Source organism: Salvia splendens, chromosome 17 (genome assembly GCF_004379255.2).
Source record: "Salvia splendens isolate huo1 chromosome 17, SspV2, whole genome shotgun sequence".
In the NCBI taxonomy this organism is placed as follows: Eukaryota; Viridiplantae; Streptophyta; class Magnoliopsida; order Lamiales; family Lamiaceae; genus Salvia; species Salvia splendens.
In genome coordinates this window covers 3432721-3454435 of record NC_056048.1, presented here as the reverse complement: position 1 = coordinate 3454435, position 21715 = coordinate 3432721, and the positions used below count along the sequence as shown (strand labels likewise).

The 21715-nt window shown below is 40.1% G+C and overlaps 2 protein-coding genes and 1 pseudogene across 3 annotated transcripts; all 3 read left to right on the top strand.

The window, feature by feature from the left end:
• The first annotated feature begins 1282 nt into the window (after positions 1 to 1282).
• LOC121775461 lies at positions 1283 to 8194 on the top strand (annotated as a pseudogene).
• A 2276-nt stretch (positions 8195 to 10470) lies between these two features.
• Positions 10471 to 12446, top strand: LOC121774130. Of its 2 annotated transcripts, XR_006044931.1 has the most exons (4): positions 10471 to 10547; positions 10880 to 10936; positions 11036 to 11388; positions 11498 to 12446. XR_006044931.1 is itself a non-coding variant. In XM_042171047.1 (3 exons), the coding sequence occupies exons 2-3, from the start codon at positions 11165 to 11167 to the stop codon at positions 11826 to 11828; spliced, it is 555 nt and encodes a 184-aa protein (XP_042026981.1). In that variant the 5' UTR covers positions 10842 to 10936; positions 11036 to 11164; the 3' UTR covers positions 11829 to 12446. The 2 variants fall into 2 exon arrangements, 1 of the variants encoding a protein (XP_042026981.1); XM_042171047.1 differs by lacking the exon at positions 10471 to 10547 and having other exon boundaries at positions 10842 to 10936.
• Positions 12447 to 17771: 5325 nt separating this feature from the next.
• On the top strand, positions 17772 to 20327 carry LOC121773609 (putative receptor-like protein kinase At4g00960). Its single transcript, XM_042170503.1, has 7 exons — positions 17772 to 18566; positions 18656 to 18793; positions 18875 to 18996; positions 19091 to 19301; positions 19375 to 19612; positions 19676 to 19829; positions 19912 to 20327. Exons 1-7 carry the CDS (start codon positions 17777 to 17779, stop codon positions 20263 to 20265), a joined length of 2007 nt encoding a protein of 668 aa, XP_042026437.1. The 5' UTR covers positions 17772 to 17776; the 3' UTR covers positions 20266 to 20327.
• Positions 20328 to 21715: the final 1388 nt, after the last annotated feature.

Genomic DNA, 21715 nt, shown 5'->3' with positions numbered 1-21715 from the left:
ATTTAATAACTTAATTATAATCTAGGACTAAAGTCCAATTTTGGTCTCATACATTTTTCATAAAAAAAATTTCAGGTCTCATACATTAAATTTGTGACCTTGTTTGGGATCAAAAGGTACCAAATCAAGATATTAGGGACCAAAAGGTCACAAACTTAATGTATGAGACCAAAAAGAATTGTAGGGCAAATGTAAGAGACCAAAATTAGACTTTAGTCTTTTTATTATAGTTCCAACCTCCAAATTTGATTAAATTTGAAATACTGTAACCCTGCCTAAATGGTCTAGATTGTACTCCATCCGTCCCAAGTTACTTGAATCGTATTCCATTTTGGGTTATCTCAAGTTACTTGAGTCATTTCTCTTTTTAGCTAAAAATAAAATATCTAATCACACTTACTTTATTCTTTCTTTTACTTTACCCTCGATCCTCTGTACTTTATTCTCTCTTCTATTTTATTTAACTCACTAAGCACAACTTTCTTAAATCCCGTGCCGAAAAGAAACGCTTTAAGTAACATGAGACGGAGAGACTAGGTAATTTTATCCCAACTCAGTTATCCAAATTGACTAAATTTGAAATACTATAACCTGCCTAAATTGTCTAGATTGTAAGTAAATTTATCCCAAATCAGTTATCCAAATTGACACTCAGTTTCATGTTTTCCGAAATTTTCCAAATTTTTTAGAGATTCAATTAACATGTCATAGAAATTAGAACATACATATGGTCAAAAATTCAGCTAAATCAAACAAGAAAATGAGGAAAAAGCAAAAATCTATGCTTCTGATACCAAATGATATGAAGTATGAACCCGACTTGTTGTGAAATCGATCCACAAATTATTTGTACGGATTTTTTCTTGCTTTATTTAAATAAAAAACCAAATGGTTAGAGGTATTCCAATACCACTTTGACCAAGCTAAAATTCTAATACCACTTGCATAAAAGGTCGCTAATGAACCAATCGATGAGGTCAAATCGTAGTTTGTACTCTGTAGTTTGTGCTATAAATTTTCTGATTTTATTTTATAAAGTCTATTTTCAATTTTCTTTTTAAAATGAATTTTCATAGCCCACTACACTTGCATTAACAGGACGAAGTCATGGTCGTCTTTACACTATCACTGCACTTTCTGTAATTATTATTATAATCTGTTTTGAACAACCAATGCAACTATCAATATTTGTTTATCCCAAGTTGGTTTCACACCATCACCATTTTCTCGCTGTGACAAAGGCAGTAAGTTAGCAGGGATGGCCATTTGTGAATGATGTAAAAAAGCGAGTATAAACACTAAACAACCATAACTGTCTGAAATTAGCCTGCATTCAATTAGCATGACTTATCAAAGATTGCTGTCGTTATTCTTCCTGTTGTTGATCCCGACAGATCTCTTCGCCTTGGAGTGGGCCGGGATCGATTGCGGAAGCAATGGCAACTACACCAGCAACAGCACATACAGCGTTAACCTCAGCAAAACTCTCTCTTTTCTCTCTACACAAAACAACATCAATGGCTTCTACAACGCCTCGGCCGGGCGGGGTCCAGACAGAGTCAACGCCCTCGCGCTGTGCAGAGGCGACGTCCAAGTCAACGCGTGCCGCGAATGCATGCAAAGAGCGCGAGCCGAACTCAGGGACTCGTGCCCGGTTCAGAAGGAGGCCATCTACTTTGATGAATTCTGCACTCTGCGATACTCGAATGCTACCGTCTACGGGACTCTGGCACTTGACCCCGCCCAGTACTACTGGAATCGAGGGAACGCCACGAGCCCGGAGCAGTTTAAGGAGGATCTGAGGGCGTTGCTCGATAATCTCCGGATACGAGCCGCTGCTGGCTCGTCTACCAGGAAAGTGGCGAGTGGGAACGTAACAGGGCCGGATTTTCAAACGATATTCGGGTTAGTTCCCGGATTTGTCATCGGAGGAGTGTAGTAGCTGTTTGATTCGTGTCATTTCACTCGTACCGGTATGCTGTAGCGAACAAATAGGGGGTAGTGTGTTCAATCCAAGTTGCAGTTTTCGATTCGAGACACATCAGTTTTTCAATGAGACTAGGCTTCAGGAGGTAGAGTTTGTTCCTCAGGTTGTCGAGCCGCCTCCTCAGTCGCCGCCAGGTAATCTTAACGTCTATCTGTTATGAACTCTGTTTCTTAAGGTTTCATTCTGTTTTTGGTGTAGTTCAATTGACATGAATTCAGACATGTTCATTGTTACACAATCAAGTATTAGTATCTCTCATAATAGATTAGTGTTTTGATATAAGCTCTCATGTTTCTCTGTAATATTAGTGCTGACTAAGCTAGTTTTTTGGTTTAAATTTTTGTGTTTCGGGTTTATAGATTCTCTTGTTTGACTTAATTCTTGTGTTTGGGTTTATAGATTAAATGAGTCTCTTTTATTTGAATTCTCCTGTTTAGATTTGAAGATGTTTGGTCTATAAAATTCATATATGATCAACTTTTTAGGAGATTGAATTAGCATCTCGGAGTCGGATTAGTTGACTCAATACATTTGTTTTGTGGCAGGAAAGAAAAATGGTAGCACGACTATTGTCATAATTGTGGTTGTAGTTGTTGTGTGCTTAATAGTGGCTGTATCTGCTATCATCTTTCTAAGATAGAGGTGTTGGTTTCTGGGGATTACAAGAGATAACAGTAGGGAGTAATACAACCCAAAAGAAAGAAAATGAGAAACTGAACTAAAGAAATTACAATAGAAATCGAAACAACTAAATCAGTATGATAGCCGAGTCGAGGAGGCCTCTTCCCGCAAGACGAGATACGCCCCGGTAGTGCTCTCGGTTTGGCGTGTCGTCCCCAAAGGTAAAACGGCTACGTCTCTTTTGATGCAGCACCGCAATCAGCAGAGCTCCGGCGAACTGGATGGAGGAGAGGGCATAACTTCGACAGAAAAACTATGCAGAGAGAGGGAGATAGCTTATGCTTGTGAATTGTGTTATTCAACCAAGCCATGAAGGCTCATCATGGCAGATTCGTAACCGCCGGCGGTTACGAGCGTGTGGCAGGAGTGTGCCTTTCGCGTGTGGATTTCTTATGTGGCAGCCGTGACTGTGCCTCACTTGACGATGTGTCAAGCCACTTGGACTGCTGACTCGGCGGTGGTCTAAAAAGATTAGTTTGGGCCAAGCACTAAGCCCAAAGACCACCCAAAGACCAATTTCCAAGATCCAAGTCCAAGATCAAGATCGGGCCCGCGAGCGCGAGCACGGGCTCGGGCGGGCGGCGGCGGCGGCGCGCGCGTGTGGGCTCTTTCACCCATCTTGGTCCACTATAATTATTAAATAACATAAAGGCACTTAATTTAAGCACATTAAAAGATGTGTTAATCCTCCAATGTGGGATAATTAACACTAGTTAATTATTCCCTAAGCTCCAACTCCAAGCTTTAATTAAAAGCTAATTATGCCCAACTTTAATCCACTATTTCTCACTCACCGGAAATCGGATTTGAGAAAGTGAATATACTACATTTATCTACGTAAAATGTAGATCGACGCTATGTCATTTAATTTCACAAAATTAAATGTCTCGTCACATTTATTATTTGGTCAAAATCCATTGACTGGACTTATTTAATCCATGATTTTTACAAGAGGAAGAAACAGAAACCAGTGGAGATTCCTCAAAGTAAGTTACTCGTCTTTGTTGCACACTATAAGCTTTAATTCAAAGTATTGCACTCTAATGTTTGTTCATAATTTTTTGAAGATGTCGACGGCATTAGCGCAGTCGAGTCTTTGCAGTATCCTTTCACCACAGTTAAAGTGGCAACAAATGATTTCTCTGATCATAATAAGTTGGGCCAAGGTGGATTTGGGGCTGTTTACAAGGTAGATACAAATATACAATACTACTACTAGTCTACTACAGAATAAGAGTGAGTATGAAACAAATACAAAAAGTAAACACATAATTTGTTGTACCATAATTTCAGGGGAAGCTTCCAAATGGTCAAGAAATTGCCGTGAAAAGATTGTCGAAGGATTCTGGGCAGGGGAATATGGAATTCAAGAATGAAGTTCTCTTATTGGCTAAGCTTCAGCACAAGAATTTAGTTAGATTATTGGGTTTCGCCTTAGAAGGAATGGAGAAGTTGCTAATATATGAATTTGTTCAAAATGCAAGCTTGGATAACTTCATATTCGGTAACATTAATTCATCCTTTATTTACTTACACACAACACATTACATAATGATATTATTGATATGTGAACATTCTAACTCATTTGCAATTCGACATGTAGACTCAATCAAGCACTCAGATTTAGATTGGGATAGACGCTACAAGATCATAGGAGGTATTGCGAGGGGAATTCTCTACTTACACGAAGATTCTCGTCACAAGATCATTCACCGTGATTTAAAAGCCAGTAATATACTTCTAGACAGTGAGATGAGCCCCAAGATATCCGACTTTGGTATGGCGAGATTGTTCGGACAAGATGAAACGCAGGGAAATACAAGCCGAGTTGTGGGAACATAGTAAGTTACATAAACAGTTTTATCGAGTTACAACTTACGAGAGTTCGAAAACCTGTAAGCTGTTTAATTGAGTTACAATAATACTAAAAACTGTAAACTGCAGCGGATACATGCCACCAGAGTACCTAATACACGGACAGTTCTCAATCAAGTCCGACGTCTACAGCTTTGGAGTATTAGTCCTTGAAATCATCACTGGACGCAGAAATAATGGTTTTCGAAGCGAGGGTGATAATGTAGGAGACCTCATGAGCTTCGTAAGTATCAAGCATGTAACCGTTTTCACTCCTTATATTACAGTTAGTAGTTTAAAATTGGAGATTATTGTCGCAGGCATGGAAAAGTTGGCAAGAAGGAAGAGTTGAGAAAGTGGTGGATCCAATTTTGAGTGGTTCGGATTCAGGTTTGAGAAATGAGATGCTGAGATGCATCCATATCGGTTTGCTGTGTGTTCAGGAAAATGCAGCGGATCGACCAACCATGGCTTCTGTGGTGCTTATGCTGAGTAGCTTCTCCATGACCCTAAATATACCATCAGCACCTGCGTTTTATTCTACCAGTGAATTTAGTTTATTTTATTTTATTTTATTTTTCCATGACCCTAAATTTGTTTTTATTTTATTTTTCTTCTTAGCCAATTGTAATTTAGTTTATTATTCACATGCATGGCAAATCAATGTTTCACACTGTAGTTTGTACACTTTGTAAGGACATTTCCTTGGCTTATCATTCACACTCAAAATTCAAATTCATCGTTCGTCTTTGAATTTTCGCATTTTATTTTATATAAGTCTATTTTTAATATTCTTTTCATAATGATTTTTCATAGCCCGCTTGGCACGCTCTTAATAAACACTCCACTCTTATTCAAAAAGTCCATGCCCAAGTCAATATACACTTATAGTCTATTTTTAATATTCTTTTCATAATGAATTTCCTTGGACTCTATTTCATGGCTTCCATTCTTCCTTTGTCAATACACACTCCAGTCTTATTCATTAGTCATGGTCGTCTTTATGTAATTATCATTATAATGATTAAAACCTTAGTATAAACACCAAACCATAACTGTCTGTAATAGTACTCTGCATTCAATTAGCATGACTTATCCAAGATTTTTGGTGGGGCTCTTGGTGTTGTTGATCCAGACAGATCTCGCCTCTGGCAAATTCTCTTGCGGCAGCAACGGCAATTACACCAGCAACACCGCATACGGCGCAAACATCAACACCACTCTCTCTTCTCTCTCTACAAACATCGACAACATTGGCTTCTACAACGCCTCGGCCGGGCAGGGACCCGACCGAGTCAACGCCCTCGCGCTGTGCAGAGGCGACATCCAGCTCGACACGTGCCGAGAATGCCTGCAAAGAAACAGCGCCGAGCTCGTGGATGCGTGCCCGGTTCAGAAGGAGGCCATCGTATGGAGTGAATCATGCGTTTTGCGGTACTCGAATGAGACCATCTATGGGGCTCTGGCGACCAACCCCTGGTACTTCTACTGGAATAACCGCAACGCGACGTATCCCGACCAGTTTAAGGAGGATCTGAGGGCGTTGCTCGAAAGTCTCCGGATACGAGCCGCGGCCGGCTCGTCTACGATGAAAATGGCGGTTGGGAATGGAACTGGGCCCGATTTTAAGACGATTTTCGGGTTTGTTCAGTGCACTCCGGATTTGACATCGGAGGAGTGTACTAGCTGTTTGATTCGTATCATTTCAGATGTACCGCAATGTTGTGCCGGGAAAGTAGGGGGGAGAGTGTACAGGCCAAGTTGCAATCTTCGTTTCGAGCTCTATAAGTTTTTCAATGAGACTAAGCTTCAGGAAGTAGAGTTTGTTCCTTCGCCTCCTCCGGTTGTCGGGCCGCCTCCACTGTCAGGTAATCATAACTGTCTATCTTATTTTATAAACACTGCGTTTTAAGGTTTCATTCTGTTCTGGTCTTTTTGTAGGAAAGAAAAATGGTAGCACGACTCAAACTATTGCCATAATTGTGGTTGTAATTGTTGTGTGCTTGATAGTAGTTGTATCAGCTATCATATTTCTAAGAAAGAGAAAGAAACATAAACTAACGAAGATTCTGCAAAGTAAGTTGGTCATCTTTCTTGCACACTATAGGCTTTAATTCAAAGTATTGGACTCAAATGTTTGTTCATAATTTCTTGAAGATGTCGACGAGATTAGCACAGTCGAGTCTCTGCAGTATCCTTTCAGCACAGTCAAAGCGGCAACAAATGATTTCTCAGTTCTTAATAAGCTGGGGCAAGGTGGATTTGGGAGTGTTTACAAGGTACATATACAAACCAGAATAAGAGTGAGTGTATAACAAATTAAAAAAATAAATACAAATATTGTGTGGTTTGATAATTTCAGGGGAAACTTCCAAATGGTCTAGAAATTGCCGTGAAAAGATTGTCGAGGGATTCAGGGCAGGGGGATAAGGAATTCAAGAATGAGGTTCTGTTATTAGCTAAGCTTCAACACAGAAATCTGGTTAGACTTTTAGGTTTCTCCTTAGAAGGAATGGAGAAGCTGCTAGTGTATGAATATGTTCAAAATGCAAGCTTGGATAACTTTATTTTTGGTAACATTCCTCCCTAATTACTTACCTAATGATATGTGTACATAAGCTAACTCATTTTCTTTCATTTTCATTTGGACATGCAGACTCAGTCAGTCAATCATATTTGGATTGGGATACACGTTACAAGATCATAGGAGGTGTTGCGAGGGGAGTTCTCTACTTGCACGAAGATTCTCGTCTCAAAATCATTCACCGTGATTTAAAAGCTAGTAATATACTTCTAGACAGTGAGATGAGACCCAAGATTGCAGACTTTGGTATGGCGAGATTGTTCGGACAAGATGAAACGCATGGAAATACAAGCCGAGTTGTGGGAACATAGTAAGTTACACAACTTAAACTGTTTAGTTGAGCTACAAGAAACTAAAACTGTAAATTGCAGCGGTTATATGCCACCAGAGTACTTAACACAAGGTCAGTTCTCAATCAAGTCGGACGTCTACAGCTTTGGAGTATTAGTCCTAGAAATCATCAGCGGACGCAGAAATAATGGTTTTCGAAGCAGGGATGGCAGCGTAGGAGACCTCCTAAGCTACGTAAGTATGAAGCGTATAACCTTTTTTATCCCTTAATTATAGTTAGTGACTGAAAATGGGAGATTGATGAATGTTGCAGGCATGGAGAAATTGGCAAGAAGGAAGAGGTGGAGAAGTGGTGGATCCATTTTTGAGGAGTGGTTCGGGTTCGATGAATGAGATGCTGAGATGCATCCATATTGGTTTGTTGTGTGTTCAAGAAGATCCAGCTGATCGGCCAACCATGGCCTCGGTGGTGCTTATGCTGAGCAGTTTCTCCATAACCTTAAACTTGCCTTCGAAGCCAGCATTCTACGCTACCATTGGTTATGGATCGGATGCGTCACTGATTCACAACTCCAACTCCACAAATTCTCAACACAGGACTTCTTCTTGGCAGTCACAGCAGTCTCGCCGTTCCTCGCGAAATGATGCCTCCATTACTGACTTGCATCCACGCTGAATCCACAGTAAAAAAGTTATTTTTAATTTTATTTTCGTTCTTTGCCTGTTGAAATGTTAAGGGTAATCTGATATATTTTTCAACTTTGTGATTTTTGTTATAGTTCCAACCTCCAAATTGGATTAAATCTGATATATAACTTACATAATTGGTCTAGTATATAAGTAAATTTATTCAACAACTAGATTACCAAAATTGACACTCAGTTTCACCTTTCACTAAATTTTCTAAATTTTGTAGACTTTTAACTAAATATGTCATAGAACATATGATAAAAATTTCTGCTTAAGCCCATGAAAATAAATCATTTCGATCAAACAAAGTAAATAAGGAAAAAAAACACAACCAAAAACCTATAGAACTTGATACAAAATGATAGGAACCTTGGCTTCCTTGTTGTGAAATGGAGCTTCGAGCCGAGAATTATTTGTTCGGATTTGTTCTTGCTCTATTTAAACCAAAAACCAAAAGAATAGAGAGATTCACCCACAAAAGGAGGGCATGTTTGCATGTATCGCCACGTTATTAAGTCGTGCTAAAATAAAGCCCCAAGCCCTACGACCAAGATCCAAGGTACGAGTCCAAGGCCCATTGCCCCGGATCGCGGTATGCAACCACGAGTTCGGCGAGGCGCATGTGTGCTTTGTAGCCCATTTTTGTGTCATTAATTATTACATGTAACGATTCAGTCTCTTATATATACTAAGTTTTATGAAGGCTCAAAAACCAAACTTAGATAAATTAACACACATAATCTCATAATTTTATTATTGTAACCAACTTTAATCTATAATTTCTTAATAATCGGGAATTCATTGTTTTTCACTCATCTAGAATCAGTTTAAAAAAATTAATATACTACGATCATCTATTCAAATCAGTTCTATATTATTTAATTTCATAAAATTAAATATTCTACCACTTGTACCACCCTTTCAACTTTGAGTGGGTTAAAATTCCAATACCACTTGCATGAATAGAAAAGGTCGCTTCTTAATAAACAGACAGATGAGGTCAAACTATAGTTCGTACTTTGTAAGGACATTTCCTAGATCTCAGTTTCATGGCATCTTCGTTCCATTCAAAATAATCGTTTTTCTTTTGAATTTTCGAATTTTATTTTATATAGTCTTTTTTTTAATTTTCTTTTCATAATGAATTTCCTTAGCCCACAGGGGACGCTTCTTAATAAATGCTCCAGTCTTATTCATCCAGTACACGCCCCAGTCAATATACACTCCAGTCATTATATTTTATAGTATAGTCTATTTTTAATTTTCTTTCCATAAATATTTACCTTGGTCTCTGTTTCATGGGAGAGGATCCCCTGCTGTGCACAAATCACAGCAGGGCCTGCTGCCCCATACACCACCATTTTATATTATTATTTTTTTTATAAAAAAAATAAAAATTTAATATTTTAAAATTATTTGTGAGGGGCAGCAGGGCCCTGCTGTGATTTGTGCACAGCAGGGGATCCTCTCCCCTGTTTCATGGCTTCTATCTTCCTTTGTCAGTATAAACTCCAGTCTTATTACCGACTTATATCCATGGTGATTCGGCCCCAAGACTTCACTGAATCCCAACTCTGACTCCACAAATTATCACCACAAGACTTCTTCTCGGCCGTCTCAGCAATCTCGCCATTCCTCGCAAAATGATATATCTCCATTACTGACTTATATACGCGCTGATTCGGCCCGAAAAGTTTTTGTATTCGCGCTGATCCAGTCAAAATTTCATCTCAAAATCATGTCAATAAATCATTTCGATCAAACGAACGAAAAATCACAAAAGCAAGGAGAAGTTGAGAAAAACACTTACAATAGCAAAAATTGAAGGCTCTTGATAGCAAATGATATGAATCCCGACTTCCTCATTGTGAAATCGAGCTACGAATTATCTGTTCTTGCTCAATTTAACCAAAAACCAAAAGGATAAGAGGGATTCACCCACAAAAATTGATCCTCTGAAAAGTTTTACATAAATGATGTAAATGAGGACAAACCACTTTGAAAGTACTTTTATTGGCTTATGGTATCAATTGTTAGGAGGTGTTCACTCTTACGGTTTTTTTAATGGCCAGAAAAAAAAATGTGACTGAATTAGGTGGTGGGCTCCACCATTACAGAATTTAGTATGTATGTTCAGTGAACATGAAATGGCGAGTTGTAAAAAACAGACGCATCTTCAAATTATGTCATCTGACCAAATAGCCCCTACCATATTTTCAAAATTCTCTAATTAACCTTTTGAAAAACTTAGCCGCGGGAAACGAAATGTCAAATTTTAGTCCAATCCCGCCCAATTATTTTGGGCAAAAAGGCTAGATGTATTAAAAAATAAACCAGAGCCTTTACTTCTACAAAACCTCATTGAGCGGCGAAAGGTACGACCAAATCCCCCAATCATCTGAGGTGCGAGCAAAAGGTGCCCGTGCGGAGAGGCGTTCTTGAATCTGAGTCTCTATTACGGTATGCTATGTTTTGCTGCTTCCTTAGTCTTGGTTTAATTTTTCCTCGGACAACGATTACCTACATGGGCATGTTGTATGGGTTTCAGATTACATAATTTGTAAGGCTGAGTCTTTTCCCTACCCCATTCTGTGTGCTTCAGGCATATGTGAACTACTGTAATATTCTTCTATTTGTATTATTGAGAAACTACACTTTGGTAAATTTAGGTCCCCTTGCAGTTCCCTCATTACAGTGGCTCCAAAGAATTATGTCCCAAAGCTTTACTTGTTTTGGCTCACTCGTATTCTGACATTTATTAGATTGTTAAACTTGCCTTGCTGGTGCTGTAGGTACTATGTCTACTTCAACCGGTGCAGGTGTGACTATTAGAGGCGGCACAAGTGAAGGTTTTTTTATATTCAAATAATATTTGTTTTTTGGTTCAATCTGTTTGTGTCATCCATGCTGTAATGAAATTTTGTTTGTATGTCCTTTTCTTCGTCAAGGCAACAATGTATCTGGCTGGAAAAAATTCCGCAAGGGCGACCGATCTCGTAGGATTTGGATTGCACGGGAGGAAGAAATTCTGGCTGCATCGTTGGTAGAACTTGTGGCCCGTGGGTGAAAATCAGACAATGGTTTTCGCTCGGGTTACCTTACAAAAATTGAAGACAACATCCGAGCTGAATTTCCCGAATTGGACATCAAGGGACAGCTACATATCGTGTCCAAGATTACGGCCTGGAAGAAAAACTACACCAGCCTTCGAGGCATACTCTCAAGGAGAGGTGTTGGTTTCAATGCTGATGGTGATTACAAAATTGACATCAACGACGACCAGTGGGAACAAGTCGTGCATGTACGTTTACCTTGTATCTTCATGATCTTTGCTACTATCAATTATAAACATTTTTTAATTTAATTTTCATATCTTGTTATGGCATTCAACATCAACTATATCATTACAGGCTGATAAGAACGCCAAAGGAATGCGCAACAAATCGTGGCTGTTCTGGGAAGATTGGAAAAGTATTTTTGGTAAGGACCGTGCAACGGGTGTGGGGGGCGAGGACATTGAGGTGGCAGCTGCCACCTTACAGGCAAACCGGGCCAGTGGCAGTCAATGCAATGAAAATGACTACCATCCTACCTTCGAGGATTTCTTACCTAATCAGAGTCCCAAAGGGGTCGAGGGGATGGAGAATCAACATAGCAGCTCAGCACACACTGAACATCTGGTCTCTAACACCAAATCTGGCACCCAAAAATGAAAGGCTCCTGCTACTGATGATGCGTTGATGGATTTCCTAGGAAATCTAAATGCTCAAACAAACGCGCGCTTGGATGTGATTGCTTCAAGAATTGGCTACGAGTTTGATATTGGGAAGGCGAGGCAAGAGATCTTCGACAAGCTCTGTGATGTGGATGGACTAACTCTGGCTCAGAGGTACAAGCTGTGTAATATCTTAGCTGACAAACCACAACGTATGGAGGTTTTCATGGGCATGAAGGAACATGCTAAACTGGGGTACTTACTAATGCTGTTCTAGGAGAGCCGCAAAGCAGTTTGAAGTGGTTGTAGGTGGCTGATGGTGTTTTGAAGTTGGGTAAGCATGTTTTGAATGTAAATATTCCACTAATCAAGTTAGAATGCTATGTTAGTGTGTATGATGCAGCCCTTAAAACTTTAGCTCGGGTTGGTCTATGTTTGGGTAACAAGCTGCAATATGTTTGCAGAACACCGCTTGTACATCCATTCCTATTTTGGTTTTTGGTGTTTCATGGCAAGGTCCATAGTAGCCATAGCATTCTCGTTTTGATTAGTGTCTGCTTTAGGACTTATGATTACCTTCATTGGATGTGTTAATGTGGAATTATGGTTGATGGAAGTTCAATGAATTAGGTTTATCTACCGTTGTTTTATTGTTGATGAAAGTATATTGTCGAGCAACTATCTGATTGTTCAAAATAATATGGTCTACAATGTGTTATTTTCATCCTACAAACAAACTAAAGTATAAGTATGCAATCATCAAACAACATTAAGCACATACCATGATTACTTTCATTCAGACAAATTCGTCATCTGGAGACAGATGCTACAAAGAGTCAGAGCCAAAATGATTCATACCCAACAAAGTCTACTACTACCTTGTCACTTTAGCCGAGAAGAATTGAAAAGAGGGTAGGCGATCCACATAATCTAGTACATATAAACTACTAAAACCATATTATGGTTAAATTTACAAACCAAAATACCATTACAGTCCACGAAGGAATAGCATCAAAGACCGTTGATATATAATGAGTGCACCATCGGGACTGCATTGTGCCTCACCATACAATTCATGCCTTCATTTATGAAGGTGTGGCCACCGCCCTAGTGGTGAGTTGGAACCGTTGGAGCTTGCGTTCGATGCTCGGTCAAATTTCTTCACATTAGACTCCTTCATTGGATGATCCTTAGGTAGCACCTGACCTTTCTCTACTCTCGTACGGAGCTTTCCATCCGGCCCAATGTCAATGAAATATATACCCGGCTCAGTTGTTGACTCCCTGTCCGAGGGTCAGTTTAAGTTGACAAACAACTTGCGGCGGACATTGGCTGGTGGGATGACATTGGGCGAGTTCACTTCCTTATTCCATCCGGCACCTCGTAGCAACTAGGTTGCTCTGAACAATGAAGTGGAATAGAAGAGTGAAAAAATGGCTACGACATGACCAACACCAATGCGAACTATTCGCCAAGTATTTCTCCAAATAATAGAAGGAAAGAAGTGATTACCTTACATATCTTCTCCCACAAACAGTCAGGAGCGATTACAGATCGTGTCTCAGGAAGCCATTGGACGCCCTTCTGCTTGCAAAGTTCCTTGAGCGTGAGGTAGCGCGTATGCAGTGAATCTACCCGGTCGACGACCTCGAATTCATCGATCTGCACAACCAATTTTTCCTCGATTTGTTTGCCTGTTGTTGCCTAAAAATAGCTAGGGTACTGCTTTATAAGCCAGCATGTCTCCTTCTTCAACCTAACCAAACTATCGCAGAGTATAGCGTCGCTTTCGGGGGTCCATTTGCCTGCGTACAAATACTGAGATTGGGGTGGGATGTTCATGTTGGTATGGACATATGGAATGAGGACTCATGTCTTATATAGTAGTATGAACAGCTGCATGCAATGCGATTGACATGCGACTACTTTTTTTCATCATTACAAGATATAACTATTTATGACTAATGACAACACCAAATCGGTACTCATCCACTCAAACCGCCAAATTAACATCGTCCAGCTCTGGTGAACTAATGTGTGATGTTGTTAGTACTTTGGGTTGGTACCACTGCATTCACTCCGGGAAAGGATCACCCAGGTGTTCTTGTATTTTCAAGACTCATTTTGGAAAACAAATACTTCCACAAATAGTTAAAATATAAAGAATGTAAAATAAGAGAAAGAATAATGTAGAGAAGACTCTTAATTATATTATTCTTTTTATTTACTTTACTTTCTCTTTACTTTTTGTCTATTTACTATATAGAAATTTGACACAGTGTGAGGGTAATTACAAAATTTTAAGAAATTATTCTTTTTCAAAACAGTTGAGCGAAAAGGAGTCAAGGTAAGTGAATGAAAAATATTATTGGTAGCTTTTCTTAAATTTTCAATAGATATCCCCAATTATTTTCGTATATTTCTTATGTTTAAATAAGTTATATATCCATATAATATGTACTGTTACGTAGTACACGTCACATAGCAATACATTGGATAAGATATTCAGTAAATAATTTAAGCATCTTTATTTATTTATTTTATGTGATTTGAAGATATAGTGATATGTAAAAGTAATACTACTTCCGTCCAAAAGTAGTGGAGGTGTTCTTGTATTTTCAGCACTGATTTTGGAAAAAAAATACTCCCAAATTCTGGGATGGAATTAGTACTTATTAGGAGTATCTTTTATTAACAAATATTCCAAATTCTGGGCAAAATTCCCTTTTATATTAGTTGAAATTTAATAGGAAATGTATCTCACAATATAATAGATAATCCCTTTCGATTCATTCCACCAATAAATACCAATTTCAGGTGCATTGAGTTCTTACGCAGCTGTGCTGCCGCCCACATTGATTATTGTGTATCTAATTTAACCCCTTGACACGATAGATCGTCTCTGCATTCATTTGAAAAATGAGAAACCAACTTTTATAAATGCAACTACAATACTTCACATCATATTAATCAACACCAAATGGCCAAGTTGAGCAAAGTGCATTTACAATCGCATTGTATGAACAGTATGCAAGATCCACTTCAATTCCTAGCTACTTGTTAATCGGCTTCTATTCCGGAGAAGGCATTAGTCCTAATACATTCGTACCCTTGTCTTAATAATACATATCTTCAATTAAACAACTACACAAGCCTTCAAACAATGCATTCTCAGAATGCAACAAAGTAGTCTGACCAAAACATTCACGGAAGGAGTCAAAAGTTGCTAATGTATAAGCGAGTCTGCAACGTGCTTAAGCACAGGCCGGCAACACACGCCATGATCTACATAATCTTTCCAATGAGGACACCGAGGAGTACCAAAATCAGTCATACCACTTGAAGTACCCCAGATGCTTTCCATTTGCCGGACACTTGTAGTAGTACCTTCCAGCATTTATGGCCGATTTGCCTGCACATCGCAATTCCATTTGTCCCTTTCCACAGCCACATTCTGGAATTTCATCTGAGTTCGTCTCTTTGGTATGCATCTAGCTGGGAAAGGAAAAGAATGACACAACAATGAAACAATAGTAATGACAGCCACACACGATCAGAATAAACTAGGATGATAGTTTCCAAGTAATATCAACTGGCAGTACATAGCTAACCAATTTCTACAAAAACATGAAAATGGAAATTCACAAACAAGACTACATAGGTCTATCTGTTGTTCCACATGTTGAGGGCTATGTCATCACGTGTTTGCGTCCATTCAGCTGAAGGCTCGATGAAGTCTACGTAATCATGTCCTATGAATTCTTCGTCTACTAACGGTTGCCCAGTCTCACCATCGAGCTCAACTTCTACAGGATCCACTTCCATCTCCCGTCGGATGAAGTTATGAAGTAAGAAGCAAGCCATTATAAGGCGTATCCGTGTTTTTATTGGGTAAAAGGATGCACTCCGTAGGATATCCCATCGCATTTTTAACACTGCAAACGCTCGCTCAATAATATTCCTAGCTCTCGCGTGGCGCATATTAAAGAGTTCACGATGGTTTTGTGGACACGTTGTACCTGGGCACCACTCCCGTAGGTGGTACCTAACCCTTTTGTAAGGTGTTAAAAATCCTTTACTATTGGCATAACCGTTATCACACAAATAGTAACAACCTGTGACAAAATTGAAAAAGTGAATGTTATTGATTCAACTTTGCAAAAAATAAAGCACTTGACATAGCGTGGTAAAGCAGCTTCTCTAACCTTGAGGAACCTTTAATCCGGTCGGCCGAGACACCGGCTGACCCCTTCCACCCAGGCAAGATGTATACAAATTGCATGTTACGGTCACATACAGCTAGTGTGTTAGTCGCTATTTGCCCTTTCCGTGTCCTGTAACGTGGTTTGTCAGAATTACTCACCAAGACTTTGATGTGTGTACCATCTAATGCCCCTAAACAGCCATGCAACAGAACATATAATCAAATGCATTAAGATGTCAGATTGTGTATGTAATATATTTGTAACCTAATGTAAGTTTCAAACATATTAACTTACTTTGAACCATTTCCAACGGTAGTCGTCACACTCATCTGACACAGGTGTCGGTTTCCGCAGAAGAACCGGATGTAGGTTAAGTACAGCTCCAAGCACCTTGTTAACATAATAAGACACTGTTGCACCTGACCTCTGGAAGTTAAAACGCACCACCCGATTCTTGTTATGATGTGTAAGTACTCCGACGAATATAGCCACTTTTTCTTCCACTCCGAGGCATTGACCAGTCCGCAACCCTACTCTTTCAACTAGAACTCGACATAATCTCCAAAATATATTACGATCCATACGTAGATTAGCAAGACAATCTGCGTCGGTTACATTGACTAGTCGGGATAGGTGTTTCAATTGTGCGGGGATTTTATTAAGCACGCTATACCGTCTTGCATGCTCTAAAATTACACGTTTCGCTCTTCGAGTGCGTGCGCTCGCATATCGATGAATGATGAAGTACGTTTCAGTGTGGTAAATGAGCATAATGTCTTCGAGTAACATGCACAGCCGTGCGGAATTATGCGAAGGGGATCTCATCTTATATGTTAATATTGGAAAAAATGCATCAGACATTCATTGGGTAACAGCTAAACGATACACCCACAGTAAATTCCCATGAAGTCGGCATTTAGCAGGATGGATTCAGGATTCTAGTATAGAGTCACGCAAGCGTAAACCAAATAACAAATGTGGGCAACAAGTAATCATATGGAAACAAAGCGAAACGAGTCAAAACAAGGGTTTATCATTACCAATTACAATATCCCCTATGGATCAGAACATCTTTATAAACATTATACTCCCACAAACATAATTTTACCTAATTAGTGAACTATTATGAGCAGGGTATGTGAGTGCATACCTTGTCGACTGTAGAGAACAGGATCAACATTACTTCACTTTCAGACACACAAATCTCAGTCTAAGTTGTGTCGCGGTGATCTGTGGAAATTCAAGACACCCATGTGTGAGGAAACAACAACCAAAATTAACGGAGCATGTGTTATGAGCTGTGAGTCGATTGGGATTTTAAAATAAAATAATGATCGTCTTAGTAAAACTTAATTCGAATGAACATGTATTTATTAGATTTACAAAATAGTCGATCAAATTAAATTTTAGGACTCATCCTCTTTTATCTTATTTTTCTAACTTTTGTTTATTTGCTTCCATACTAAAAATCATCGGTTTTCTATAAATTCACATTATTTTTAATATAGTCTGATTATAATTTTCTTTTCATAGCCCACTTGCATGAACAGGCCCAATAAACACTCCAGTCATTAAATTTTATACGGAGTAACACGGCTTCTAGAATCTTCCTTTGACCTTTGTCAATACAAACACTAGGCTTATTCATTCAATCCACGCCAAAGTCATGGTCGTCTTTACACTTTAATTATGATTTAAAAGTTAGTATAAATAGTTAAATAAAATACTGAACCATAACTGTGTGTAATAGTACCATGCATTCATTTAGCATGACATATCAAAGGCTGCTGGCGTTGGTCTTCCTGTTGTTGATCCCCACAGATATCTTCGCCTTGAAGTGGGCTGGGACCAGTTGCGGAAGCAATGGCAACTACAGCAGCAACAGCGCATACAGCGCTAACATCAACACCACTCTCTCTTCTCTCTATACAAACATCGACATCAATGGCTTCTACAACGCCTCAGCCGGGCAGGGTCCCGACACTGTCAACGCCCTCGCGCTCTGCAGAGGCGACATACAACTCGACGCCTGCCGCGAATGCATTGAAAGAGCGCGCGCCGATCTGGTGGATTCGTGCCCGGTTCAGAAGGAGGCCATCTACTTTGAAGAATTCTGCACTTTGCGATACTCGAATGCTACCGTCTACGCGACTCTGGTAAATAACCCCGTCCAATACTACTGGAATCGAGGGAATGCGACGAGTGTGGAGCAGTTTAAGGAGGATCTGAGGGGGTTGCTCGATAATCTTCGGATACGAGCTGCTGCCGGCTCGTCTACGAGGAAAGTGGCGGCTGGGAATGTAACAGGGCCCGATTTTAAAACGATTTTCGGGCTAGTTCAGTGCACCCCGGATTTGTCATCGGGGGAATGTACTAACTGTTTGATTAGTGTCATTTCATATATACCGATATGTTGTAGCGAACAAATAGGGGGTAGCTTGTTCAATCCAAGTTGCAGTTTTCGTTTCGAGACCACTCCGTTTTTCAATGAGACTAGGCTCAAGGAACTAGAGTTTGTTCCTACGCCTTCCCCTGTTGTCGAGCCGTCGCCGCCCTCTGGTAATCATAATTCTCTATCTTCTTCTGTTAGAAATCTGTTTTAGGTGTAGTTGACATCAATTTGGACTTGTTTTCTGGTATTTTTGCAGAAAAGAAAAATGGTAGCATGACTCAAACTATTGCCATAATTGTAGTTGTAATTGTTGTGTGCTTGATACTATTTCTTGTATCAGCTATCATCTTTCTGAGAAAGAGAAAGAAACATAAACCAACGGAAATTCCTCAAAGTAAGTTGCTCATCTTTGTTGCACACTACATGGTTTAATTCAAAGTATTGGACTCAAATGTTTGTTCATAAATTCTTGAAGATGCGGACGAGAATAGCACAGTCGATCCTCTGCAGTATCCTTTCAGCACAATCAAAGCCGCAACAAATGATTTCTCTGATCATAATAAGTTGGGTCAAGGTGGATTTGGCACTGTTTACAAGGTAGACATACTCCATATATAAAGATCCAAGCATCCGTGATTGTGTAACAAATTCAAAAACTAAACACTAATATTTTGTTGTGTCATAATTTCAGGGGAAGCTTCCAAATGGTCAAGAAATTGCAGTGAAAAGATTGTCGAGGGATTCCGGGCAGGGTGACATCGAATTTAAGAATGAGGTTCTCTTATTGGCTAAGCTTCAACACAGGAATCTGGTTAGGTTATTGGGTTTCGCCTTAGAAGGAATGGAGAAGCTTCTAATATATGAATTTGTACAAAATGCTAGCTTGGATAACTTCATATTTGGTAACGTTCATCCTTAATTACTAACTTAATGATATACGAACATTCGGAAACTCATTTTCATTTGGACATGCAGACTCGATTAGACATTCATATTTGGATTGGGATACACGTTACAAGATTATAGTAGGTATTGCGAGGGGAATCCTCTACTTGCACGAAGATTCTCGTCTCAAAATCATTCACCGTGATTTAAAAGCCAGTAATATACTTCTAGACTGTGAGATGAGACCCAAGATTGCGGACTTTGGTATGGCAAGGTTGTTCAAACAAGATGAAACGCGGGGAAATACAAGCCGTGTTGTCGGAACATAGTAAGTTACACAGCTTAAACACTTTTTTTGAGTTACAAAAACACTAAAATCTGTAAACTGCAGCGGTTATATGCCACCAGAGTACTTAATACATGGTCAGTTCTCAATCAAGTCCGACGTCTACAGCTTTGGAGTATTAGTCCTTGAAATCATCAGCGGCTGTAGAAATAATGGTTCTCGAAGCAGGGATGGCAGCGTAGGGGACCTCTTGAGCTTAGTATGTATTAAGAATATAGTATCCTTTTTCGACCGCTTAACTATAGTTAGTGACTGAAAAATGAGATTAATGAATGTTGCAGGCTTGGGATAGTTGGCAAGAAGGAAAAGATGTGGAAGTGGTGGATCCATTTTTGAGGAGTGGTTCGGGTTCGATAAGTGAGATGCTGAGATGCATTCATATTGGTTTGCTGTGTGTTCAGGAAGATCCAGCAGATCGGCCAACCATTGTCTCGGTGCTGCTTATGCTGAGTAGCTTCTCAATAACCTTAAACTTGCCTTCGAAGCCAGCATTTTACGCTACCATTGGTTGTGGTTCGGATGCGCCACTGATTCACAACTCCGACTCTACAAATGCTCTACACATGACTGCTTCTTGGCAGTCTCGCCGTTCCTTGCGGAATGATGCCGACATTACTGACTTATATCCGCGTTGATTCCCCAAAATTGTTTGTTTTTATTCTACTATTTTTCTTCTTTGTGAATTGTAATGGCACAGTCTCAGTACTACAAATTTCTTGTCTTTTAAAATTTTTGTATTCAAAACTCGTGTCTTGAATCCTCCAAAGTAAAAGGTCTCATATTCGAGGTCTATAACTAGTCTGTTTATTTATTAATAAAAAAATAATTTAAAAAAAAATAAAGAATAGGGACCATGGAAAATTTCAGTAATAATATCAATTATCACAATTAAATGACGAGACGGTATCCTAAGGCCACCCGCAACGCGTCACGCGGGTGGCTCGTAACCCGTCACGTCGGGACGAGACGGCGACGAGACGCATTGCAGCGTCCCATCTCGTCCCCAGCCCGCCGAGACGGATGGCGAGCCGTCTCGCCACGCGCCCGCGCGACGTGGCGCGCTCCGGCGCCATGCGTGAGGCCCACTCGCTGGCCCAAGAGTGGGCATCGTCACGCTGATGCAATAAATTATTGTTTTTTTAAAAAAATTGAATTTAAAAAAAAAACAAAAAATGGTAATATTACCGTTTTTTCGACCGTTTTTTCTTCTTTTATTATTATTTTTTTATTTTTTTACTCTATAAATACTCCTAATTCATCCTCATTTCACATACAAATACACATATATTCTTTCCAAATCATCTCCATTTCCTCTCCAATTTTCATCCAACCTCTCATTACAAAATGTCCGGCGACGGAAACTCTAGCGGTGGCGGCTCTGGCGGGTTTGACATCAACGCGTTCGGCGACTGGGGGGACATGTAAAATGTCTTGGGTGGTGGTTCCGGTTTGTCGATGCCGGGCAGCCAGGGTTCGTCGACGTTGGGGGTACCAACCACCCCATTTTGATGTGGATGCATACGCCCGTCCCTCCGCCCCGAGGTATTCGCAGGGATTATCCCAGATTCGGGAGGATTATTCGGTTGAACCCACTCCGGAAGGAGGCCGAGGCGGTGTAGGAGGCTGAGGCGGTAGAAGCTCCAGGGCGGAGGCGGACGGGGAGGAGGATCTAAGCCGGCATCCGTACAGCCCCAAGAAAACGCTGGCTGTGTATAACGCCTGGATCAGCGTCTCGTACGATCTCATCGTCGGGAATCAACAATCCCGGAAGTGCTTTTGGGAAAAGGTCACTGAGGCCTACCACGAGATTAAGCCGAAGGGGTCCCGCCGCCGCATATTTAAGATGCTCCGCGCTCACTTTGACTGAGTCGACAGAGAGGTCAAAAAATTCTGCGCCATCTACAAGAGTGAAGCGGCTCATTACCAAAGCGGAGCCACGAAAGCCGACATTCTGAGGTCGGCTTTGCGAGTCTACTTCGACGACACCGCCAAACAATTCAAACATATCGATGTTTGGGAGGTCGTCAAAGACGAGGAAAGGTGGGCCGGCGGTGTCAGGTCCAGCTCGGGCTCGACCTCGAAGCG